Source organism: Gallus gallus, chromosome 4 (genome assembly GCF_016699485.2).
Source record: "Gallus gallus isolate bGalGal1 chromosome 4, bGalGal1.mat.broiler.GRCg7b, whole genome shotgun sequence".
Taxonomy (NCBI): domain Eukaryota; kingdom Metazoa; phylum Chordata; class Aves; order Galliformes; family Phasianidae; genus Gallus; species Gallus gallus.
This window is the reverse complement of record NC_052535.1, coordinates 16,945,684-16,973,458: the sequence shown is the minus strand read 5'-3', so window position 1 is coordinate 16,973,458 and position 27,775 is coordinate 16,945,684. Positions and strand designations below refer to the sequence as shown.

Sequence of the window (27,775 nt, the reverse complement as noted above, 5' to 3'; positions counted from 1 at the left end):
CCTGGTACCACAGAACTTCACCTCCTGCCTTTCCTGCATCTCAGGCTCCATACCCTCCCAACTCACCTCATGGGAATAGAGTCATTTTATTTCACCAGCAAGTTATTAATAGTGAACATGCACTACTGTCATACCATGCTTTTACTGATCTTGCTCACAAAGTGTTTATTGTGCTTCAGTTTAAGTCAGAGCAGGGCCCAGGAATGAGAAAAGGGCTTCAGAAGCCGTGCCCTTCTGATGGCAAAGGTGCAGCTAAACTTCACTGAAATTTCTTCCTGACCTCATCCTCTTTGGTCAAAATAAGAAGATCCAAGCAGGCCCAGTTCTTCTTCCCTCTTTAAAAAGCAGTGGCTTTTGACACAGAAAAACTACTGCATTTGTGCAGAGGGCAAAAGCAACACATGATCTGCCAAATGAACTTCTTAGATACTCTGAACTTGAAGGCCACTCCATGCTTTCAGATCAATTTTAGTTTCCATGTTTGATTTTGGTGCTCTCATCTCTGAAACCTTCAGTAAGGATGCTTTGATCCAGAGGGCTGATGTGAAAATCCCAGAAAAGCAACCTCGACAGCAGAACAGCTGACAGGTTTACCTAAAAGTTCCATTGAAAGACACTAGAAGATAAATAGCATATTCAGGGCCTGCACAGCAAAGATAATTCCAAAATGCAGCATTTCTAGATTGTACACTAAAGTTATAATACAAATGTCCCAGCATTTATCTGGAAACTCTAATGAAACATCCATCCATCAGCCAGAAGCCCTTTTCAATGTCAATCTTGCTTATAACACCCCAGATTTGGAACAAAAAAGGTACCTGGTATCAAAGTGCTTTCATGTAATTTATGTGAGTTAGCTACCAAAGATGAAGTCCATACTCATTTAAAACTCCTCGCAGAATTAGGATCCCTTAATACTATAGAACCATAGAATTACTAAGGTTGGAAATGTGGAAATGACCTCTAAGATCATCTAGTCCAACCATTCACCTACCACCAATATCTCCCCACTAAACCATGTCCCTTGTACAACATGTAAGCACTTCTTGTACACCTCCAGGGACAGTGACTCAGTATATTATACATATGTATAATTTATTCAATGTATATAATATATTGTATATATATATTAAATATATTTAGTATTATGAACTAATTTACAAAACATATACCATGTGATGTGAAAATCCCAGAAAATATTGAAATAACAATATAACAATATATAATAATAATAATTTTGAATATTGAAATAACAAATCTGTTACTTCAAGAATTCACTGATGCATTTCATTTTTAGCCATGTATAAACCATCATTGAACCAGCTTTTCCTTCACCTGCCCATACCTGACCTTTTCAAGCAGCTTCTGAACAATTCCTTCCAGTTGCTTTACACTCATACCATGAAATGGAGCTTCTTGAACAACATAGGGTTTAGTAAAATCATGAACAATCCTTTCAACAAATAGGAAATTCAGTGAAAAGTGGAATTGCCTTTTTGTTAATACAGTTTTCGTATTGGCTAAGTTGTTTTTTGACTGGTAAAAAACGGGATCCAAACAAATTGGAGGAGATTGTATTAGGACAGGTGTTGCTATTGCCTTTGGCATCCTTTCTGTAGAACATGTTAAAAACCCTTCGTATTCAATTCCACTCTTCCATCAAAAGAAGCCCAAGCATCTGCTCTTCACTTCAAGCCAGAAACTTGTGGGATGGGAACCTCCAGTTCTCACTTGTGACCCTCACATGCTCACAATGCAGCTGATTGTGGTTAACAACTAAAATGCAAATATCTGCTTATCCTCTGCTAAAAAAAATAATAGATTGATAAAGCTGAAATTACACAGTTAATGTTGCGGTCAGTCTACCGCAGACACGTAATCCTATTTCAGAACACTACATCTAGCCTAATTTTAATGAAATTAAAGTAAATTACTACTGCTGTTTCCTCGGCTATTTTAAGCCACCTATAATTTTATAAACAATAACAGCAAGGACACATTATCAAATTTTTGAAAGAAAAATAAGTTAATTCAAGGAAGAAATATGGTCTTTTATATGTAATCACTACATATAATATTCTGTACTCCCACATAAATCTGAAAAAGGCAACAGTATCTGCAATTTTATAAGAAAGTTCTAGCACAAACAAGAAAAACACATAACTGACAGGGAAGATATTATTGCTGTACAATGCCTTCCAAGAAGCAGGCCATACAGTTTTTATCTGAAAACAAGAAGGCATGAATTATTTAAGAACTTGCCTATTTGTACCAGAAGTACTTTGTCATGTAAATGAGCAAAGGGTTTTGAAATTTCCTAGATAAAAGTAGGTCCCAGAATTTGATTCAAGATCAATTCTTCGTTGTTCACGTAGGATTTGCATAAGCATTTCCAGGAGTATTAAACTAGTAACTTGATTATCACAACAGCTACATCTTATGAAAAAAGTACAGCTCTCTTGAAACACATAAATCACTACCTTTCCATAAAGTTTCAAAATCATGGAGTTCACGTGGCCCTGGATGTGTGATGGAACAGCTAATAAGAGAATAATAAACTCCAAAAGCTCCAACACAGGCATAATAGCGAGTCTGGCAGACGCATCTGACAATCAAACAGGTTGCTGGTTCCCATTACATACTATGCACTACAGTGCAATCTTTGATTTTAGTACCATTACTGGGGATCAGAACAGACAGAGGCAGATTGAGGTGAGGCAGGAGCACATAGCAGAGATGGCTTCTGGGCTCTGAACAGTGTTGTTAACTATGTGCAAATATTTCATACTAAATTCATCAAACCTGCATATAATTTCAGTCTGGACCAGAAGACAAGGATGAAGCTTCATCTTCTACAACCAAATTGCTTAAACACTGAAACACATACGAAGTATCTGTAAGCTCCTCTTAATTCAAAACTGGTCACTTAAGGGATGTTTATTCATTCATTCCTAAGGAATTTTAATTTTTATCCTCTCATTTCAGGCATAGAGCTGGTATTGGCATGAACACTATGGAAATCACAAGCTCCAAAATACTTGAGGCACGCATTTCAGTGCCTTACCAAATGAGGTCAGCTTCAATTCATTAAAAATCTTAAATGCATTTGAAAGTAAATATTTCCTCAGAGCCAGACAGAAATCAAACTCCCTATGGCCCAAACTCATCAGAATCACGTAACCTGTGTCTAAACTTCTGAATAACTTTTTAAAGTTAAAAGCAAAGGGTAAAAAGAAGTCACAAAACTTGAAATTTGAAAACTCATTTATGACTTGTCACTTGGGAGGATTTGAAGATTACTTGACCAAAATACTTAATGATTTAAGAACTATCTAGTTATGAAGGCTTATGGCAAAATGTGAATTTGCAAACACTTAATTACAGCTCTTGAAAGAGGTAGCTATAATTACTAGGGAAACTAATTTTAAGGCAGAGCATTATGTGACAAATACAATTAACAGAAGAAAAATAATGAGTATGTATTAACTGCAAGAGTATCTTAATTATGAAAACTCAAGAAAACATTTAAACAAGATAATCTATACATTCTTAGCCATACTTTTAACACAATACTCACCTTAGAACACATGTGTAGAAACCACTGTCTTGCAAGTCAACTGAGTGAAACCATATTGAATCTTCATCCTTGCTCATTCTAACTTCAGAAAATATAATGGGTTCTTCTAAGTCTCCTTTGTTTTTGTACCACATAAGCCTAAGACCTGTGCTTTGGGCCATGCTATAATTAGTTCTGATATAGCTGTAGAAAAGGGCACATTTCACTCGGACTGGTTCACCTGCCAAAGCCATGTATGTCTTGAGATCCACTGACCAGTCAATGCAACCATCAACTGAAAGCAAAACAATAATAAAGAAATATTAGATACAGATATATTTTCCAAGGTAGCGAGAGGCAGCCTATGAAATGCAACACAATTAATCAAAAGAAAAGAATATTTGTTTCATTGCAGAGTGATAAACCTGTGGCAGCTATTAGTTATCAAATGGTTTCATATATTTTTAATTAGTTAATTGTAAACATAAAATATGCAGGCTATAAGAGCAGATTCTTCTTCTTCTTCTTATTATTATTATTATAGTACATTAGGCCTGCTCAACTCAATTTCTTTAGAATATTGTTTCCTTCATCTATTTTCACTAATTCTTTAATAAATAAACCGTTTTCACTTTAACTACTTGCTCAAATAAAACACTTTTGAATTCAGTAATTCTTTGTTGGAGGAAAAGTACGTTGGTATCTGATCCTAACATTTCCATCCATCTCTGCTAGTTACGTTACATTAAAAATAAAAGATGCAACCATTATTCTTTTCTAAGGCAGCTCTATAGAGATAGTAATATATCCAAGAGGATACAGCTACAACATGCTGCAGGATACAACTAAAACACGCTGCCAATGCCACCAGCTGAGATAGGAACTGTACAACTACAGAAAGGGGTCTTCTGATGTTATGTTCAGCAAAAACTTTTGAAACTTGGCTGTCACAGGTTTGATACTTTAGCTCAAAAATGACAATGTCAGCAAAAGATTAATTCTCCCTACATTTTTCTCTCATTACTTCTGAATCATCTTGGTTACAATATAATCCTAGAACATACATACATATCAACATGTAATTTTCCCTCACATATCAAAGACCTTTTAATTTCATCTTTTTTATTCCTAGAAAATCAGGAAGTCTCAAAGTCAACCAAGAACATAACCAAAGAAAAAGACTGTAAGGCAGACCGGCAGCAGGCAAACACACTGCCTAAGATCAATACACTTGATCAAATATATATTTTGCAGAATTTATTGATCATATCCAGCTACATGTAACTGAAACATCTTTATCCTCAATGCAGTTATTTCACAACTTCAACCTTACATGGTTGAAGTTGCATCTTCTGCATTTAGAGTATCAATTCGCCAAATCTAAATATTGGATATTCTCATATACATATCACTTCATGAACATCTTCAATACCATTCACTCTTTATGTGACTTCATTTATTTCCTAAACAAATGTACCGAGCCAAAATATGTCCATGTGGTGGAATACCAGATCCAGTACTTATTGTCTTTTCCTAACTTTAAATTATGTTTATCTTTATTTTTCAGGCTTCTCTTGAATTCTTCAAAACCAGCCATGGTAAATGAGAGGTTTTACTTTCCCCATAACACAGCTTTAATTGTACTGTGACCACAGGGATCATGCAGCTGAACTCTATTTTAAACCTGTTAATACATTTTTAATACATAAACTTCCACGCAACGTCTTGGTAAAACCAACAAACACAGCCCAGAACAGGAGGAACAGGAATCCATGACTCAACTGGATGCTCGGTGTCACAAGAGTAGTCACAGGCAAAGAGAGATGGGCCAGTGCCACCCTCTGCCATGCACCCAGCAGGCAGACCCAGGCAGCTGCTGCTTGTGTCAGCTGACTTCTTGCTTTAAAAAAGCCCCAAGGAGAAAATATTTACCTGCGGTTACATACACAAAGTTTCTGTTAATTTCAATTTTTATTGCCATATTTCTTCCCCTGAAAGCATGCTGCTGATACTGATAATGACATGAAATGCAAAGCTGGTAGCAATTCACTGGTGTCCCTTCCTTATTGCTGCAGCATCACTTCCCCTCCTGGATTTTCCCTGTGACAGCTTAGTGCCACACAGAACAGGACCAGTTTGGCTAATCATTACTTGAAAATCACATATTGAAATATTTGTCCTCAATGCATCCCCTCTATTTTTATAAGATTCTTCTTATGACCAAAGCTGCATGCTAGAACTCAAACTGTCTCTTGGTAGGACCACATCACACACTGCCTCCATCCTTCTCTGCTGTGCTGTTACACAAATACAGGCAGCCAGCCGCAGAGCTGGAAAAGGAATCTAAATCCAGAGTTCTCATCTGCATTCTCCAGGACATGCAGACGCTCTGAAACACTTCCCTTCCCCTGTAGTTTAGCAAAGTCACAGTGCTCTAAGTAGACGCTTAAGCTCAAATGAATAGGGGTGCCCAGAACTGGAATTTAGATCCAAACTAATTCCACCAATCTAATTAATTCTGTCAATCTTCTGTCAATCTAATCCTGTAAATGTCATCTAAGGCTTTCAAACATGCTGGCTCAGCAAAGTTAAACCACAGTGAAGAATAACCGACATCCAGGTACACGCAGAAAGCCTTCAGGTCAAGCAGAAACGTGCTGGTTTTCCATTATCACAAAGCAGGGCCACAATTACAAAGAGTTACGCAGTTAGGTGCTGACCTAGTATGGAAATTCAGCTTTACAGGCTGAAAATCCCGCTGTTTCCCATAAAATGTCCCCCACAGCCACACCAGACACTGTGTTTTGACAAGCACAGCTCAAAGAAGCATTAACCACCCTTCATCTCCCTCAGCCTCCAGTCTCACTTGAAAATTTCTTCTCCCATCCACCAAGCACTTTGCTACTCTTTTATCTTCAAAATTACAACTGCTGTTACAGCTGTGTTACAACACTGGAAGAGAGGAAAGATGTAGGAACAGTTGCACAAGCTGACACACGAGAGACGGAAGGCCAGTGCTGGCTGCCCCAGCAGTGCGAGGCTGGGCCCGGGCTCTGCCTGCCCTTGGGAGCACTCATGGACTGGGACACAGCGAGCTGATCACAGTCAGCACCTGCATCCCAAAAGGAGAAACGAAAAAAAGGGAGATTTACACTTGGGGCTTCCTCCCATTAAGGGTGGCCAACGGGAAGAATCTGGCATGCAGGCTGGCCCTGGGCAGTGAGCACAGCACAACCAGCAGACGGTGGAGGCAGCAAGGCACTCCTGCAGTGCCATGAGGTGCTAATTACGGAGAGCACGGCGTGTTGGGAACACTGCCACCATTCATTACAGGGCTGATGACATCTGCAGAGGGGAGGGGAAAGTCTCACAGAGCTCCCTAATGAAATCTTAATTGTTGGAGATAGACTAATCAAACAGGAGATGACTTTTTCCCCTTACTCTCTTTTTCTTGTTAAGTACGGTCAGGAATGTTCCCTCTTATAAAGCTGTAGAGGCTTAAATCTAGGTCAGGCTCCCTGCACTCACATGGAAGCCGGAATGTTTTCTCTCTCCGTGCTGTCAGTCACTGGAGCGTGTGCATTGTCAGATTAATTTGAAGCATTCTCCTAGCTGTCATTACAAATGACTGGAGCTGCTTAGGTGGAGTTTAGCGCTCCATTATCAAGAACAAAGTTTGCTGTCATTTTGGCTGGTCTGGATCTCAATATGTAAAGCAATTAGGTGTTAAGAAAACCAAAGCGATGGCATTAGAGACACCGTATTAAAAAAATATATATATATATATCTTTCCTCTGTTACCTAATAATTAGCTGATCCTTAATAAATGCCTGATTGAGAGCTCATTCAGATCAAATCCTCTCCATTGTGAGTGTATTTCAGACAATTTCAGTTAAGACGGTTCTTTGAAATATGCTCTAAAATTTAGAGCATTGAGACGATATGGAAAACACTGTCCCATTTCTAGCCTGGCTTCCTGAGGAAGTAAGGTCTGCCTGTCAGTCTGTCTGTCCCACATCCCCAGCAGAACACTGACTGAATGCAACCCTATTTTGTAGTATGTGAAAGGGTTGTGCTTCATGAGAGCCCTGTGTGGGTTCAGGAGAGCTCTGCAGCACTCAGTCACAGTGGGCATACCCCAGTTATTATCCAGAACCTTCCCAGTTCTCTGTCTGGGCTACAGCATGCTGAGGAAACGGTGAATTGAAATGGAAGGCTTCAAATTTATAAAATAAATCACAGATTAAGTTGGCTAACAATAAGTTACTGTACTTCTGTGTTAGCAGTCACCCAAAGTGTGTACTGCATCTCCTTCCCTCACATTTCCTCGTTATTTGCTGTTATTCTTATTTTGAATAAATCTAGTTGTCTAGGGATTCTAGATGCATTTTAATACGAACCATAATAATTTATGAGCAATTACAGAAGAGCATGTACATAGTCTCTGAGTAATTTGTCTTTCTGCTTGCTGTCATATAAATAATTTTTGCATTGTGAATCTGCCTGTAATAATTTTTGTAGGGATCTGCCACCAACCGCAATTTATATCACAGGATTGTTAAACATGTTTGCCTACCTTGTTACCTGAAATCTCATTTAAAATTCAAATCATCTACAAATAAATACTTAATAAATAAATACACTAGCTAATGTATTAAATTTATTGCTCCACAAAGCAAGAAATGCCTGTGACTGTAAATATTAGCCAAAACAAACAAACAAACAAACAAACCATTCCTTGGAGTTATATTTTATTTATATATCAGCCATAGAATGGCAGAGCCTGGGAACTGACATCCATCACATTTGGAATTTGCAGGCACGTAGTAACGATGCACGCGCTCAGGGAACGAAGTCCGAATCGGGATGGAAATTTTGGACTCTCAAAGGGGAGAAGTCAGTTACAGCCCATGAATTTTAGGCAAAAAGGGTATTTTCAGGTCTTAACCCTAAAGGAAAGAGGTAAGACTTTTAATAGCTTTGGTGGGATGTGATCTTCACAAAGGGTCGGGGTATTATATCAGACTCACCATACCAACAGGTTTCACATCTCTGCCCTTTTGGCTGTGCTTTGTTAATTCAGCTACAGCGCTGGCAGACCCTGCCTCATCACCTGAGCCCAGCACGAGGTCTGCTGCCACCCTGACTGCTCCCAGCACACTTCATTCCCCAAGCAGTCAGCTGCCTGAGCCAGCCACAAGCTGATCACCATCCCCTGTCTCTGTCACTCATTCGTCATCCCATCTCTGTCACTCATTCTTCGATACTCCAACATTTGGGGGAAGATTTGCTGGTCAGAGAACGCATTTCTACTAACACTATTGACCGTGTGCACTTCAAAACCATGGATGTCCCCTCCACTGTACAGGAAGATCTTTGCCTGTACAGCTCCCTCAGCTTAGTTGACCTATCAAACCGGGAGACTAGAGGACACAGCCATAGCAATTAATAAAAATCCACTCTACAGAAAGACAACCAAGTTTGTGTCTCTTCCCTCTCCAGCCTTGTACAACACTTCTCCAATTGGTTCCACTGTGTGTTTTGTCTCTGCCATGCCATTACAGGGAAAGCATCAGAGGACAAAAGAACAAAAAAAGTGTGTGTGTGTGTGGGGGGGGGGGGGGGGGGGGGAGAAGAGAAGAGAGAAGTTTTTCTCTCCAGACAGAAAGCAATTGGGAAGATTTCATTCCAAGACTTCATGCCATGCCCTTGGTGCTTAGGATACATCCCACCTTAGCAATGCCTCCTCTCCTACCAGATTCCAGAAGAAGCTTTAAAAAAATTGTAGATACCAATGTCTTACAAAGACTGTAAAAAGCACAACAGCTAAGAAAAGGATCACACAAATACTTCGTAGTTTCTCTGCTCTCATCTCCATCTTCTCAACAGTTTCTAACAAGATTTAGACCATTCAAGTTTGCTGGTGAAAAGTTTTGGACTTTCAAGGCACTTAAAAGTGCAAATATTTAAGAATTCCTGTATCAAATTATTTTGAGTGCGAAGAAGTTTCATTAGATTTAGCAACATGCAATTATTTCTCCAAGTCTGGCTTATAAATTAGGAACAAAAATGCATTTATGCATCCTTATACTTGGCTGTTTTTTTTTTTCCAAATTCTGATCAAAGCTTACAACATCTATAACACAGGCTTCAAGGTTTTTAAGATTTTTATGTGTTCATTTTTCTGACCAGTTTTTCTTATAAGGCCACAGCTAAACAACCCAGCTCAAATGTCAAAGATTCCAGCTGAACACTCATAATTTCCTTTGAGGTCAAATAAACTGTAAATATACACTGCCAGAGGTCCAAATAACCACGGATTGCTCTGTCCTGACTTACATATGCATATGGAGCCAGAAGCATTTTATTCTCAAATACATTTTACTCAAAATGCAAAAAAACACAGTAGTAGATCAACAATCTGTAAAATTCTCTAGAAAGAGACCAAAGGCAGTTGGACCCTGAAAAAATCCTCAGCTTCCAGGAGCCAGGGCATATTAACGAGGTCAGGGCTCAGAAATTCTACATGAAGAAGCAAAATGCTAAAAGAATGTCGGTAGAAGTTACCAGACAGGGACATTTCATCCTGTAGCACTTGTCAGATTGGCTGTGCAAACTGATGGGTCTGGTGCCAGCTTTTCAGATGGCACCTCATCAGTGGGAATTTTTTGGGAGGTTTGCTGATAGAGAGAAGAGCAAATCACAGCTGGCAGGTTATACGGGGAGCTGTAAAACACACTTCATGATAGAAAGGAAATCTCTGGTTTCATCAGATTCTTTGCTACCTCTTCTAAGTCAGATGGACCTGAAGTAACGTTTGGTGACCTTGATCTCCTAATTACTTCAATATCTGGTAGATTTTTAAAGAATTTGTGTTGAAATGAACAATATAGAATTTGGAATGTATAAACCACTTTGGTTTTAAATATTCAGTGTAATGCCTTAATTCTTCATGGCTGCCACCACAATGTAAGAGGCACCTTGAAAATTAACAGCAGTAGTACCAAGACATAGAACAATAAGGACTTCATACTTGATAGCTTGATGCTTTTATATATGTTATGAAGTCCCAAACCTGGGTTTGAGAGGCACCTTCTCAGACGCTTCCCTCTGGGCTGCAGCCCCCTCCTACTCTGAGGCAGAGACATTTGGAAGAGTTGTGGGAAAGTTCATGTCCAAAGCTCCTGCCTCTGTCCATCCTTTGTCTTTCCTCCCGCAGGACTAAAGTCAAGTTGGTGATCTGCAATGAATGTGTTACCCAAATAATTATGCTTCTTTTCTTTTTTGGAGATCTATAAATGAATCCCCATTTTTTTTTCAAAACTAGCCATGAAATAACTGGCAATAGACCCTTACCCCACCAGCAAAGGAACTAGCAAAAGAACTTGAACACAGGAAATTCTATACAAACATGTGGAAGAACTTCTTTACAATAAGGGTGACAGTGCACTGCCCAGAGAGGTGGTGGAGTCACCTTCTATGGAGGTATTCAAGACTCATCTGTACGTCCACCTGTGCAACCTGCTTTAGGGAACCTGTTCTAGCAGGGGGTTGGATTTGATGACCTTTTGAGGTCCCTTCCAATCCCTGCCATTCTGTGATTCTGTGATTAATTTCAACAGAACCTATGTCACTTGGATTGGAGTGGCCTAAACAGTTAGACGGCATTACATCTCCCATCTTGGACTGAACAAATACCTAAAACTAAAATGCTATAAACAAACAACTCAAGCACACAACTCCTCAGTGCAAACACAAGCATGAATCCAATTACACGGTAATTTGGCTGTTCACCCTGCTCTGAAACCCATCTGGAACCCAACCTTTTTTTCATTTTTTCCCCACATAAAGTCTACAAAACCTCATAAACACTTCCACTTTTCAAGCTCCTGAAAGGGGAAAAAAACATCTTTTTGTCATTTTCCAAAATGAACACTGGCCATTTTTGTCAGCTTTTTTTTCCATCAGCAAATGGTGCAGAAGCTCAAAGACAAATTTCCCAGCATCTCTGATACTTTTTTGGTACACAGAACTACTGTTGGACAAATTAGATACTGATTCTTGTTTTCTTTTTCTAAGAAAAGGGAAAATAATGCCTGAGGCAAATGATGTGTAAAACAGACAGAAGATATCACACTGCACTTAACAATTTTATCATACTGAAGATTTCAGGTAAGGAGCAACACACTACAAATATGCCTTATACAGGAAGGTATATGCAATTACTATTTTAAGTGTTGTTGACTATGCAGGAGCTCTTTAAGGACACTTAGAGTATTTTAATATTCTCCAGCACCATACATTAACCCAAGGAGACTTTCACGCACTCTGTTTTAAAGTCTTCAGCATCATGCAAACTTTGGGAACAAAGCTGAATTCATTTCAATAATTGATGAGTCTCTTTTCCTTAGTCCCTTTGAATAAAGTTACTGAAGGTAAAGTAAATGGAAACTAGATCCCAGATCAGGTAGTTGCAGTCTCAAGTAATCACACAATTAGGAAACTCTATATTCACTGCCTGGCATTCCCAGCAGGGAATTGTAGGAGAGAGCTGTGAATAATAAGAATTTAAAATTAAAGAGAATGAAATTCTGTTAATTTCCTGGCCCCATTGGGGAGAAAGACTGGTGTACAGGCACAACATTATTTTGGTTTACATCTGTTTTTCAAGTATGCAGATAGCATGAGTTGGGTTGTGCGCTTTGAGGACACAGTCTCTTGAGTTCAGATAAGGTTAGGAAGATGGACTCCCTGTTGAAAACAGTGGGCTAAATTCATTTCCTCTAGTCTCTGCAGAGGGGAATCCTGGAGTGACACAGTTCTGCTGTAAGGGCTCTTACTACATCTCACTCATGTCAGAGAAGAACTGAGCAACAGAAGAAGAAAATAAGACTATCAGAAGAGCATGTGGATAATATCACATAACACCACAAGAGGAAAGTACGGCTGAAGACTGGATGTTACTCCTATGGTTTGGCTACAGATAATATTTTGAGTGTGGTTTAACCAATTATTCACAGGGACACCTCATTGTAGGATGCCTTTCCCATAAATGCCCATCTCTGGGAGCACACAGGAACATAGCAGTGCCACTCTCCACTATACTCTCTAACTTACCCAAAAACCATCTATTGATTTTCTAGCTTGGAAAGCTGTAGTCAGCTCATCAGAACATAACCAAGTGCTTTACAGAACTAGTACCCCATCAGAAAACAGTATGTAAAATGAATGTCTTGGAGTTCATTGGAGTTTACTTGCAACTAATAAAAAGATTTGGTCATTTGCTTTGTCTCTACATGCTTGCCTTTAGTTACATTCTACAATTGTTATGCCATTCCTCCTGTTACCTGGTACAGATAGTTTGAGCTGCAGTGAGGAAACTGCCATATCCACGTGCATGACAAGTTGACCCTGGCTTTATAAGGTTGCAACCCATGCTCTAACCTAGGTTGTAATTTCTCCTCTCATTTCAATACATCAGTTCCATATACTGAGCAGAATTTAGATGGGAACTCTCCTTGCAGCAGAACACACTGCATTACATTTCAATAAAATGAACACTTACAAATCAAAACAACATTGGCTTTTATAGGACAACTACAAATGGAATTGTTAGAGGGTTATTTGACTAAAAGATGTCTGTAACTGATGAATTACAATGTGCTCTCAAAATGAGACATTTTTAAACAATAAACTCCATTCTTCAGACTTTTGTTTCAATTTAAAATAAACAAGCACTACTGAATTACTCTTCTTATGAGATATTATAATTAACTGTAAGAAAGAAATGTGAAGTTATGATTTAAACACGAGCCTCTGTTACAGACATCTCTCCCTAGGAGAAGCAGCAAGCTGTACTGAGTGCTGAGCTCCATAATGCAATGTTTCACACATATTACGGTTCACCTTCATGGCACACACGTACTTCTTCTAAGATTTGCCCATCACAACAGAAATAAGGATGTACTGCAGCACCACATTTGCAGGCAGCTACATACCACTGCAATAATGTATCTAATACAGATATCTCCAGCACAAACCAAGTTTTATGGGATCAGGTGCGCTTCTACTTCTCAGTCTCAAACTGTGAAACCAGAGCTGTTCTGGTGGCTCTCCTGGCCTGGCATATCCCACTGTCAAAACCCCAACCCACCTGCTATCAACACTGAGCATGCCTAACACCAGCAGCACAGCTCTTCTGCCCCTAGCCCCAGTGAGCAGAGCCACCATGGTGCCCTCAGGGCTGCAGCTCCGCACACAGCCATGTTCCTGGCTGGGGACTTTGTCTACTTTCCTGATGTCTTCCTAGGTCTGGACTTGGGAAGCTCTGAGCTTTAAAGAAGAGCCATTACAGAAGCCCCGGATCAGCTCGGCTTACAGCTTTTTCTTCACATTTCCCAGTAACTTCACAAGCTAGAAACAAAGCTGGCAGCAGGCAGTAGAGCTCCGTTTATGGGCAAGCAAAAGCTTACACTGCTAACACTTCATTACTAACACATCATTTGCTCCCTGCTCAGAGTGGCACAAACAGGCCTGGATTTTATTCTGAGGCCTGCTGTCAGCCAGGAGGGCCCCAACTCACCACTCACAGAGCTGTGTGTGCAGGATGACGCTTTGAGCTCCATGCTGAGGCAAAGCAAAGGCAGGACATGGGGGTCTGGGACTCAGGGGGAGCTGTGGTGTCCCAAGGCCTTTTCTCAGGCCTCACCATGCCCTCCCATAGGGACACCATCCGGCAGCCCTGTCATCCATCAGCACATCTCGACAAAACCGTCACCGCTCAATGTCAAAAGACAACTCTGAATAATCACCCTAGAAGCCTCCATTATGACAAGGCAGAAAAAAATTCTAAAACTGGAATAAGCTTCTAATGTAACATCTTTCCGCCCATCCACAGTTGGTTACTTGAGGTGCAGTAAGTAATGTGGACATTGTTTATTTTTGACCAAGTTTCTTGAGCTCATCCTCTGCCATCCCTTACATTCTCATCCTTGGGAAAGAACTGGTGTAGTAGTGAACGTGCTCAAATAGCATTTTTAAATGAGCAATACTATGACAAAGTGCAGAGCTAGCTGTGCCCGCTGAGGTAGGTATGGCTTCTCTGGTGGTTGACTCCAACAAACCAATATGTTCAGCTCTACATCTGAAGCAAGAGGACAATGACAGTTCCCAGACAGAGGAGAAAAGCACACACAAGGTACAGTGTCTCAGTGCAGGGAGACCAGGCTACAGACAATGACATAAAGGCCTCTGACAATGCAACACATGTTCCAAGTGTAGAAAGAATACACTTTGAACTGGATCTCATCAAGATTAAAACAGAACTGCATCTCCACGCCCAACAGCACTGGGTGCCGATGCTCTAGGGAGCATGGCCCTACAGCAAACATTTTGCAGGAGGGGAAGGAGAAGGAAACAGAGGGAAAGAGTGTGTAAGCTAGAACCAGTAACATGAACCAGAAATAAAGACGTGCAGACATCATGCAAACTACATCAGGGGTACTGCTGATAAACAGAAGTTCTTCACATGTGAAGGCACTTACTGCTGTACGTATTTCTGTTAAAAATAAGATTGCATTCACATTTTTTCATGTATCACTTCTGAAATAAATGTTAAGTCAGGGAGAGATTGACAGTGTAAGAAATGCAATTAAAATGATTTACATATCAAAGACATTATTATGTCTTCATTGTAAATATTTCCATCATGATGACTTTGAATAGAGTCTTTGCACACAGAAATATGCCAGATTTCAGATAATCTGAAATCATGCTACGTCAAGTTGTCAATTTTAAGAATTCTCCTAAGCTGTTATAAATCTCATTTTAATCTCTCTAAAGACTTATCTGACTTTACATAAATGAAAAAAAAACCATCACTGCTTATAATGTGTTAATTTTGATGCACAGTGAATAACATGGTGCCAGAACCCTTCCAGCCAACCACTGTTTTGAAAAGCTGTCCTAAGTTTTGAATCTCTAGCCTGCCTAAGGCTGCATAAACCTTTACAATGTGATTTTTCACATTGTTTAATATAAAATATTCGAAAATACATCATCAAAATGATGAGAACTGGATTTTTTCATCTTCCCTGGGATTTAACAGTGTGCCTTTAATAAGAAAGAAGAGCAAATACAACCTAATTAATGAGCTACAAATTTAAGATAACAAAAAGCTTCACTAAGAGCCTATTTGCTACTGGATGCCATCTGGTAGAAGACATACTCAGCAAGCATTAAGCACGCTGCACTACTTTGCTTCTATTTGCATATATTCAGAAATAGTCCTGGCACTACAGAGAACACATCTGAAGGATGGGAGGAATGACATCAGTGCCTCACTAGACCAAAATCATCAGACATGCAAACACACGCATGGAGTGAGGGGACCAGGGTCACAACTCAGAGATACTTACAGACTTTCACTGCACATACACATACATAAATCGAAAGACTACGGTGCAGGACAGAGGAACTTTCAACCTGCTTTTGAAATCTTTTCATTAATTAGAAAAGAATTTCTCAAACAGCCGTGCATCTCCAAACTTTGTGCCAGGAAGACCATCTACTTCTAAATAATAAGTGTAGGCTTCATGCAAAATATTCTGAATTTCAGTCCTCTAAATTACTATTAACCCAACATTACTCTTGCCTACCTTGTGTTTTTAAATGGAATTACATGTAGCCTGCAACCTCAAATCTAAATGAAAAATGTAGCTCCAACTGAGCCTCAGGAAAAAAAAAAGGCAAAAGTTAATGAGATTTAAATTAGTAACAGCCAAAGCTTTCCCTTAAAGAAAACATTATCGATTTTAAAGAGCTACCTAATGAAAACGAATGGCATTCATTTAGACTTTGCATGAGCTATATTAGAGATTCATTTATAATAATAAATAAGGATGTGCTTTACAGTGAAATGAATCAGCAGAATTTATGTACATATTTTTATGAGTTAACTACGAATTCCTTAGGCCTTTAATCACAGTTTTGGGTGAACAGTTTATGGTAGTAAAGAAATTACAGTTTCTAAAGCCCGGATCATCCAAGATAATTAAGTATCAATTCCCTATAAGAGCTAAACACCTACCCAGCCCAGGGGGTTATATCCTGTACCTTGCTTGTAAAATGAGGATGGGTAATGTTTCCCTTTATTTTTTATTAAATAATGTTTCTATTCTAAGCTCAACTAACTAATTACCGGGAAAATTCTCCTCCTATATATACTCTGATGTTTTTGTGCGATAAATACATGAGATGAGATGGGATAGATGTGCATCCTTTGTAAATTCCTTACAGAGGTAAGAAATTTGTTAAACTATTGGTTTTCATACATTTTCATTCAAACACAATTTTATACAATCAGAAGGTATGTTACCATATAAGTAAGCTTCAGGTATGTAATATTGTGATCCTAGGACTTTTAAATATGGACCACTGATGATCATGCACAGATGATTATTTGGCTGCATTTCATCAACTTCCCCACTGTTGTGGTTTAACCCAGCAGGCAGCTAAGCACCACAAAGCTGTTTACTTGCTCATTCTCCACATTCTCCAGTAGGAAAGGGGAGAGAACCGAGGGGGGGAAGAGTAAAACTAGTTGAGATAAGGGCAGTTTAAGAGAGAAAAGAGAGGACACAAAACAAGTGATGCCAAATGCAGTCACTCACCACCAGCTCATGGATGCCCAGCCAGTTCCCAAGAAATGGCACATTCACTGGCCGACTCTACCAGCTTTATTGCCGAGCATGCCACCAGATGGTACAGAATGTCTCTCTGGCCTGTTTGGGTCAGCTGTTCTAGTTGTCCTCTCTCAGCTCTTGTGTGACACAGAATCACAGGGGTTAGAAGGGACCTCTAGAGACGATCGAGTCCAACCGCCTGCTAAAGCAGGCATTTCATAGTAGGTTGCACAGGTGGGCATCCAGATGCATTTTGAATATCTCCATAAGAAGGAGACCCTGCCACCACTCTGGGCAGCCCATTACAGTACTCTGTCACCCTTATCATAAGAAAGTTCTTCTGTATGTGTGGAACTTCCTACATTCAAGATTCAGGCCATTGCTCCTTGTCCTATCACAACACACCACTGAGAGGAGCCTGACCTCATCCATTTGCCTCCCCCCAGCCTCTTCACTGGCAGAGCAGCATGAGAAGCTGAAAGGTCCTTGACTTAGTGGAGGCACTGCTCAGCAACAATTAAAACATCATCATTTTAATCCTAATTCCAAGTACAGCACCACACCAGCTACTGTGATGTAACTATCCCAGATGAAAACAGGACACACTCCTTCACTGTGAAATGCTAATGAAGAAAACAGCTTACGTCCAAGGTCCTCCAAGCAAGTTTCAAATGACTTTTAAAACTAAACTACTTACACAAAAAGCAAGCATTCCTGGACACAGTCCAAATCAAATTTCACCTCAGAATTAATTACAGCTGCAATCAAAACCCATCAGAACAAAAGGAATATTCCCTCCATTTTCTGAGATAGTCCAGATGGCTAAGACTTCAGCTCCACAAGTCGCTGAATTCCTGCTAGGTCAGCTGCGGAAATCAAGCTGGCTTGCGGGAGCTCCCAGCCCAGTTCTCCAGCACCCATCCCAGAAGGAATTTACTTCACCACTCAAACGACACAGTTGCCTGGAAGCTCCTCAAAGAGCTGTCATGGTGCTGCACATGGGCAAATTGAGCCCCATGTATTAATGATGACAAAAGGTAGTGTTTAACTCCCAACAAACTCTAAGAAATTTCTCCCACACATATCAAAACTAGAAAGAAAGGTTAACTACAAATTTCAAAAAAGCAAGCAGCACATTCTCATGTCTCAAACTAAACCCATGTACACCAAGATAATACAGAACATGTGAAGAACCCCCATCCAGTACAAATAGGTACCACGATCCCAGTACAGCATTGTTTTTGCAATGCAATTTCACCAGAACATCATTTTCACTTGTCAAATCAGATTCAAGAAATTGGACTTAATTTTTGCTTGGCTAAAGACATGTTTGCAAAGAGATTACCCTTTCCAGAGGAAAAAGTCTTCTTTATTTTTAATAATAAAAATTCATTTTCATTAATTCAATCTACTTCAAGAATATGCTTCAAAGGGATTCTTTAAAGTAACTGAACAAAACCTCATCAGTCTGTTTCACAGAAGTTGGAATCAGCCCGCTTGTGAGCCAATTCACAGATCTCTGCAAGGCCTCTTCCCCTGACCTTCAACACCTCTCTGCTGTCCACCTCTACATGATTTTGGTCATCTTATCTACATTAGCCATACAATGCAAACACCAGTGCCGCCGTGAATTAAGTTCTGCTGCTGTCCCCATGTACATTTCTCAGCTCAGTTCACAGAATGGTGTGTGGTGTACAAAAACAATCGTTCATTAGGAGAATGCTAACCCAGAATCTTCACTCCAGGTATTTCAGCGCCAAATGGAAACAAGCAGGTCTGAGCCAGTGACTTGGACCTGCCACACCAAACTAATTGTTGCCATAGCTTTAGCCTAGAGTTCCCTCAGATGCGACTTTCTATTCATTTTTTGAAAATGATATGCTTCATGCATTAAAAGAAGAGTTCCCAGAGGCAAATCAACTCTCAAATATATCATCTTTGGTAAAAGCTTTTTGGAGAGAAAAGGAAATTATATGTGAAGTACACCAATTGGCTTTGTACTTCGTTCTTCCCTTTCTTTAATTATAAAGTAAATTAATAATCACATTGTGTTTGTTTTTAACTGTAGTGTTCCCTAAAGCACGACAAAAAAAATTACTGTGACTGGAACCACAGAAATTGTATCCCCAAATGGGTCCTAAGGGAAATAACTAATAATAAAATCTACCCTAGCATTGGCTTGTTTTTTGGGGGGGGGTTGTTGTTGTTGTTGTTTTGTTTGTTTTTGTTTTGTTTTGTTTTTCCATGATCTGTATATTTAGCAATGCTCACTAAAATTCCTTGGAGTTCAACATAAGCCAGTCCTTTCTAGCCCACACCAGTGTGACCAGAATATATTGTAGAACAGCATGATGTGCCACAGAGGAACCAGGACAGCTTATGAGAGAGGTGTGGACCTGCATGGACACCTCCGTACCCCCACCCAGCTCTGGCTTAGAGCTCAGCTGAAAGGAGTAAGAATCACCAGTGGACACTGTGGACAGAGAGCATCAGCTACCAGTTGAAACAGTCCTGCGCTAAAGAATAATCTGAATTAGATTTTAGGGGAACAATAAACAGCAGTTACTCACCTTGCTGCCATAGCAATTTGCACTTTCATCCAGAGCAAAATAAGCATAAATTTTATAACGTTTCTCTCATTTTTGCTTGATTTCACTTTATACTGCATGGTTTCTTTTCTGTTGGAGTTGACCCAAGGGTCACTTTGTGATGAATTATGGACCTCAGCTCAAGAACCCCAATCTAAAGTCTGCTTCCCAATGAACAAGTTTGCACAGTGCCACAGGAAGCTGTTCTGCATAGAAGAGTTAATCTTATTAACATGCTCTAGATCTACCAACGCCCTCATTTAATGAAGAAGGGTTAGCACGTTGCCTTCAACTTCCAAACCATTCTCAAGTAACAGGCTTCTGTAATAGTTTTTCTTCCATCTGCATCAGGGTTTTTTTTGCATTGTTACAACCCCAAGAGTATAACTAGGTTCATTTGTACTCTGTACACCGGCGAAAACTTCAAAACTTGGATATTTAAACTTTCCTTCCTCCCCAGGAGCCTCCAGATGAACGTTTGCTGTATTTAATATGTTCTAGGGGGAATTCCTACAACTGCCTTGCCCTTTTACTTCAGTCTGCAGGAGAAGGAAACAACTAAAAATGTTCTGGCCCCACAAACCCAAGTTTCCCTAGTGGAATGCCATACAAGAGAGATGGCATTTCACTGGGGCTGGGAAAAGGTGCTGTTCACAAGGAGGTGACTGAATCACTCAAGCATTTGTTATGTCTGAAACTCTACCAACTCTACTTTCAGCTTTGACAAGCACTGCATTCTTTACACTTTAAGCTGCAAAGGGAAGCTTTGCCAAGGCCTGCTCAGGTCTTATGTCTCTCCAGATGGTTAAGGTTACCTTAGCACAGCCTTCTCCAGGAGACAAAGCCGATCCACCATTCATGGCCAAGACCAGTATGCTGCCAAAGTCCCCTGGCCATTAAAGGAACGGTTTCAGCACTGATCTTCTTTTCTTAGAAAAAATGATCTAATAAAGATTTTATCCACAGACCTTTGATAACTTTAACTTTTGCAAAACAACTGTTCTGGTATGACACCTTCCACCCTCTTCTTCTGTACTATTCTGCACTTAACAATGAACCATAGTTATCCCCTCCTAACCATCAATATTTTAGCCTCGTGACAAAGTAAGAAGCCACTTTCCCATTACTTCTACTATGCTAATATTTTGTCATTTATTATTTATTTAGAGTACACCTGCACTTTAAACCTCACTAAATGTGCAAACCATCCGACAGCCTTCTTCATACAATGTTGGTTTATTAAAAACAGTTATTTACTGTTTCATGAGTAAGCTAGAAAAAAACAGTTGGAGAAAGTTTATTTCTACACATGCAATGTCTCCATGCTTTTATACAAAATATGCTCTGGCAGTCATTTGAGCACACAGAGCAGCTGTTCCTCTAACGTCTCATCTCAGCTCAAAAACCTGAAAAAAGCTGAAACGGGGAATTCTTGGGAAACTGGCGATTAAAGAAATAACATCTTGCTTATGGAACTATATTCAGAAAGTGGACAAAAAGACTGTCCTTTCCTAACTAGCCCTTTTAAACCAGAGTTTTCAAAAAGCCTAAATTCTGCAATTCAGGCACACAAGTATACTGTTATCTGTACAGCCACCAAGGCTAAGACAAGAAGCAGCCGGTCATCTTCTCTGTGTGATTACCACGTACCTTCACTGCAGAATGCTCCAAGCAGAAGTCAGGGGCCAGAACTACCTGTTACTCAAAGAAAGAATAGGCAATATCCCTAGCAACAAACAAGCTTGATATGAAGAGGAGATAAAATGAATTATCCCAATTTCTCAAAGAAAACAATATTAAAGCTCTACGGCAAGAAAACCTTTTCATACACAATAACACCTCTATAAAGACGCTGGAGATGATGCACGGCTCCTGGTTAACTTAATGATAGGGACCTGAACACTAGTCTCAGTCCATGGCTTTCACTGCGTGAGCATCTGGCTCTGTCTTCAAGTTTAAAAGAAAATAAAATTAAACCTAGACTGAAATCATTGCCCTTCCACAGCAGTTTCACCTTAGAGTCATCAGAGCCTGAGAGAAGAAATCATCAGTGGTAGACTGAAGCTGCAGCTACCCCTGCTGAGCCCTGAGCGCAGCAGTCCGTCCCCAGAGCCCCTTCGCTGAGCTGTGTGCCTCCAGCACCACTCCCGGCACACCACTTCTCATCCATGTCCTACACACACTGCTCTCAAGCTCTAAGATGGTGTGATTTTGCTACGACATGCACTTGCAATTATCCCCTAACCATTTGTGGGTTTTTTTTCTCAGCGTGGCTTCCCACTTGTTCCCCACCAGCTCCTCCTTTTCAGTCCAAGAACACCAATATTCCAGCTGGACTTTCAGATGCACCAGGCTGCTTCTGCAGACAGCTGTCTACACTCACCTGCCTATTTCTAACTATTTTTAAAGTACAAATGATGATGAAAGAGGCATTTAGATTACAGGGGCTGGATGAGGGCTAGAAGTGCACTGTTTAAAAAAAAAAATCCCAGAGGCTGTAGCTGACATCTTCATCATCACCAATCCACACAATTTCATTAACAACTACTGTGATTGCTGAATTTGGCTTTCCTTTTCATTAATAAATAGAAGCATTTCCCTGATTGTGCTGGGGGGGGGGGGGGGGGGGGGGGGGGGAGGGGGAGGGAGAAACACCATTCTGTCCTTGGAAAGACCTGGTGCTGATGTTCTTAACTTGTAGCTTCCATTCCTCTCAGCACCAGCTCTTCCATGATCCCCGCCCCAGCAGCTCAGCACAGAGATCTTGAGCATTTCCACTTCTGAGATCACGTGAGGACTGCATGGGAAAGCAATGCGACTCAGATACATGGCCTCAGTTCATTCTGCAACACCAGATGTTCATAACATCATCACCAGAAATGACACTAGACTGTGGCTGGAATGCAGCCTTGAGGGCGAGCCGGTCCATGCCAACATAACTTCTGTCCCAACATGTAGGCCAGTGAGAAATGGTTAGTGCCCTGTGGCCCCACCGTAACAAGTCTGATGCTCATTAAGGTGAGCGTGGCACTTGCTTTGATCCTCTGAATAAACAAAGCCCTAAAATCTCAAGGCTGCAATCCTGAAGGAAAAAATAAACTTGCTTATTTGGCCAAGTTCTTCACAGTATTTGTATTTTGAAGCTTTCATCCACAAATCGCACCAGATGCATTCCACCTGCATCTGTACTGTGTGTTGTATCCATGAAGTTACAGCTCAGAAAGGTTAAAGTCTTCCTACTACTACTGTTATAAAAGATCCTTCACGCTACAGTGGAAAATCTCTCATCTGCACATTTCATGCAGCTTGTGGGTGAACCAGCTGTAGTAAAGACCTTTCACAAAGCTAGGAAATTTTACAGGACCCCAGACAACTGTCCAGATTTCCCATAGAGTCAAGCTTGCAATTTTGGGCAAAGGCTGCCAAAAATGTCACTTCTGGCCATGCTGAATGGGTGCTGTCTTCTGAACAGGCTGCCATACCTGTATCACGGCAGAGTATGAGGGCTGCAGGCCACGTTTTCATGCTTCAGAGAAATGTGTTTGCAAAACATTGCTTTCATTTGAGGGCATCCCCAGTCACTGCCCCCATCCTATCAGACCCCCGCTTAGTGGGGCTCGCAGCACGATCAGGCAACCCCATGCCTTGCTTCTCCTGCAAGCCTAGCTGCACTCATTGCTGCTTCAGAGACAGCAAGGAAAAAAGTGAGCCTTTAAAAATCACCTTTTTAAAGGAAATGCATACCTGAAGTGAATCATGACTGATTAAATTGCCTTTTTTCACCTTGGCTCTGTTAAAAGTGTATGACAGCTGTCACACAGTGCCAGGAGCCAGTGTAAAAGGACACTGAGAAGCCAGATTCCAGAATATTATGATAACTGGCAAGATCATTACTCTCATTTCTACTATTTCCACTATTTTATTCTACTTCCTGCAAGAAGGACCATCAGTGCGTCCACCACCAGGACAAACAGCCCAAGGGTCACTGGGCAGGTTCTTCTACAGGCAATGCTGGAGGGACAGGACATCTGTGCTGTGTGGGGGGCAAACCCTAGTGGTGCCATGCCTGTTTGCACAGCAAAACCCCTCCTCTGGCAGACCAATCCCCACAAAGCACTTCAGAGGACTGCTGCTGGAAAGAGGAAGCATCAGAGCAGACAATCTTACCTTTCCAGTTGTCTTCTTGCCAGAAACAGGGTGCAGCTATGAGTAGCACTCAAAGCAGCATCCTGTGGGCACAGGCAGCAGTGATGAGGCTGCACGCTCCTGAGCAACATCGTGGGGGAAGGAGCAGGGACACAGGAGACATATGGATGCTGAGCCTTCTTGGAGACCACTAGAGCGCACACACAGGCACTTCAGACCTGCACTGCAAGCTGTTAAACCTCCTGCCTCTGGCTTAAAATGCCAGCACCATGCTCAAACAGAGGCGAGACTGGCACTGCTGCCACACACACACGCACTGGGCCACAGCGGGTCAGGTGTCAGTCACACCACTTCCCCACACATCTCATCAGTGTGGCTCTGCTATGCCAGTGAGATGGCCAAGGTTTGTCCTCTCCAGTGGCAATCTGCTCCCAAGGGCTTACTGCACAAGCACGGTGCAAAGCTGGGCAGGTGGAGCAGTGCTGACCCCTGAGCAGCCAGTGGCTGCATGGGCTCCTTCTGTTTGCTGGAGCAAGGAGAACCTCTGCTTGCTAACCTCTCCCAGCAGCCATCACATGGTCCCTCCAATCAATATTTAAATAACAGTGGCAGCGCTATGAGAGCCATCCCCATGCAGCGATACACTGCCTGCAGCCATCCCATCTGGCCAATGTCTGAAGAAGCAAGAAGAGATGGGCCTTGTACTGTGACTTGAAGGTCAGTAGGTTCAGGCATGTTTGCAAGTTTAACTAAGGCTTCATGGCAGGTCATCTCCCTACTTCCTGATGTGGAAACAATTTTATTTAATACTTCATTGAAATAACAGACCGTTGCGTAATACCCCCGACAATACTCATCAGCACAAACCTTTTGCCCCAGCCAGGGTTCTGCCTCAGTGCCACTAGCTCCCACAAACTTACAGCTCTACACCACCCACCTGGAGCCAAGACGCCATGCCCTTCCCGTCCCTTCCCACATCACTTCTTAAGCCAAGTGCCCAGGCATCAACGGGGGCAGAGGCTGCTCAGAAGGTCACCTCCAGCCCACGTTCTTGCTCCATGTGGCTGCAGTGCTCTCTGAGATGCAGCACATTACCAACGACACTGCTAATGCAGTTCCCACTGCGAGGCACAATATGGCCTGTCCAAGTGCGGAGGTGGGAAACTGCGTTAAGATAAAACATTACGCTAGCTGCTCTAAGACAGTGTGGCTCCGAGGCTCCCTGACTAATTGCATATGGATAAAATGCCTTTCCCCTCACAACACACAGGGAAAAGCAGTGTCAGACACATACTGACCTCTGCCCATCATTTCATCACTGTAGGAACACAGCCAACACCACCAGGCAAGAAGTTCCTCGTTCCTCATTCCTATTTATTTTGCTGGACCTCATTTATTATCTTCTAATTTTCCTGATTTCTGAGGTAGCAATGATTTATGCAGAGAATCACCATCACAGCTTCAAGAAAAAGGCAGTCTGGGCTGAAAAGAGGGTCTCTGGTAAGTGCTGTGGAGAGCACAGACACTGTGGGATAGAGCCAGTAATAGCTGCCCACATCCCCACAGCTGCCTCAGGACGTGCAGAGCCAGCCGTATCTATTATAATTTCCAGAGAAATAAATAGGAGGCATCACTTTCAGAGCAACCTACGTATTTTAACTCTGCTGAGACAGAGCAAGAAATTATATTTTCCCTTCAGAGCCATGAACTGCTACTTTTCTTATTTCAGGCCAGCAGAAAGTATGTACAAGAAGTTGCATTACATACATCTTGATCAGTTTTCAGTGACTGCAAAGAAATGGTTCGGTGAGTCCCAGCCTTTTGTATTTGATGGGAAGGTAAAAACGGGAGCCAGTCATTAACTACGGAGCAAGTTCCACATTTTTAAGATGGACAGCTCTAGCATTTAAGATCTGAAGAGCAAGCAGCTTGTGGGAAGCCCCACAGATTCCTATCAACCTCCGGCACAGCAATATTACTAGATGGGGAGTTTCAATATAGATCTAAACATCTCCAAAGAGCAGACATTTGCTTCTAGCTGTAGCACACAGGGTGGGTTTCAGAGCTCCCAGCAGTCTCACTACACAGCTGGAATTGTTTTTTTCCTCATCTGAACTCCACCTGCAGCCACCACCCCCACCGGCAAGCAGGTCCTGTTATCCTTCTGCAGCAATGACTACAACCTTCTGAATGTTGCACTGATTCCAGTATTAACATTTTTCACACTTCTCTGTCACAACACAAAGCATGCCCACATTATGTGAATGCAGACACTCATGAGACCAAGCATTAAACAGACTTTCACAAGGTAACATAGATTCAAACAGATGGACAGACCCAGGCTGTTAAGCTGTATCATTCCACGGGGTTTCCCGTAGCCAATCTGAACACCTCCAAGGAAGGAAAGCTTCACCTGATGCATCTGTACTGAAAGACCCCCTGCCTTTAAAATGACTTTTCTAAGCGTTACTGGAAAAAACAACATTAAGATAATGGCGAGAATGACAGTGAGAAATTCACCGGGGATGCAAAATAAATGAAATCAATTAGTATTATAAATATGGGCTGAGTTTCACATTTCACATGTCAATTATCCATTCTGAACTTCCGAGACCTTATTATTAACAGGTTTGTTTTGGCCAAAGCTACAAGATGAAGAGAAAAACCCAACAGTGCTATTTTAAGCTTATGCCATCGCATTGCAGTCTACCAAAAAAAAAAAGGAAGAATATTTTTATGAGCCATCGAACGGCTCAGCTAATACCAAGAGGCATTTACTGAAACAAAAACTCTGAACAAGCCTGCTTAACAGCCAGCACAGTGTTTTGATTTTCCTGATTAAATGAAGAACAGTTCGTACCAATAGATGAAAGTGGATGAGATCTGTGTAGTATCAGCTCTGGCAGAGCGTACATTAACCGAATGCCTGGGTTTTGAGGTCAGCTGTCATTCTTTCTGAATTGCTCCCTGAACAGATCACAGAGCAGATGGAAAAGGCCAGTTTGACAAGACTCTTTGACTTAATTATAGCATTACTAGGACAGCATATGGAGTTGGTACGTAGCGTAGAATTTTATCCAATATCTTTATTTTCACTGAGTCGGAGATTTGCTTCATTTGCTTTTAATTGATCTTGAGTATATGCATTCACTGCATTTGAATTACTTTTACCTGTGCATTACTAGGTCAAGCTTTCTTACCAAGTACAAGAGAGAGAAATCTACATAAATGTTTAAAGAATCACAGAATTTGAATTCTGTGTCAAGTACAAGATCCTTTCCAAAACATTAGTGTTTAAACCCATTCACTGTTTTCAGCATTAATTGTGTCAGATCCCTTGAGTTATCCTATGACTGCTCTGAGACAAGCAATGCCAGACTGGTCTCGTGACAAACAGGCTTTGTATGACATAGACCAACACCCCCTATTTCCCCATAAAGAATCATCTCATGGCATATGCCTACCCATATGCATAACACAAATGCACAGATAGCAAAATAGGTCCAGCAGGAAGAGAGGCGCAGAGGAAGGCCCTAACACTACCTGCAAGCTGACAGGCTGGCTCAGTGTTTAGGCACTGCTCCTCTTAGACAGCCTCGCTTTGCAGAAACCACTGCAGCCTTCCAATCTGCAAAACAACCTATCAACACGAGGTTTAAATTCTCAACACTGATCTGCTGGAAATTTTTTAGAAAAAGAGAAAATCAAACTGTTGCTCTGGTTCTCTAAACACTGCAGTTATGTGGGTTTTTCAACAGTTACCTGTGCCAACAGCTGTTCCACGTGCATCACCAATGATCTGA

The 27,775-nt window shown here is 41.2% G+C and overlaps 1 protein-coding gene across 11 annotated transcripts in view; it reads right to left on the bottom strand.

The window, feature by feature from the left end:
• Positions 1-27,775, bottom strand: part of IL1RAPL2 (interleukin 1 receptor accessory protein like 2) — a 338,050-nt gene that overhangs the window by 167,028 nt on the left and 143,247 nt on the right. For 9 of the 11 annotated variants that reach the window (XM_015278637.4, XM_015278638.4, XM_025150270.3 and 6 more), the window contains one exon: positions 3,578-3,851. In XM_015278637.4, coding sequence (XP_015134123.1) covers positions 3,578-3,851 — 274 coding nt within the window. Of the gene's footprint in view, positions 1-3,577; positions 3,852-14,138; positions 14,364-27,775 lie in introns of those variants that run through there. The other 2 variants (XM_040700175.1, XM_040700176.1) reach the window with 2 other exon arrangements.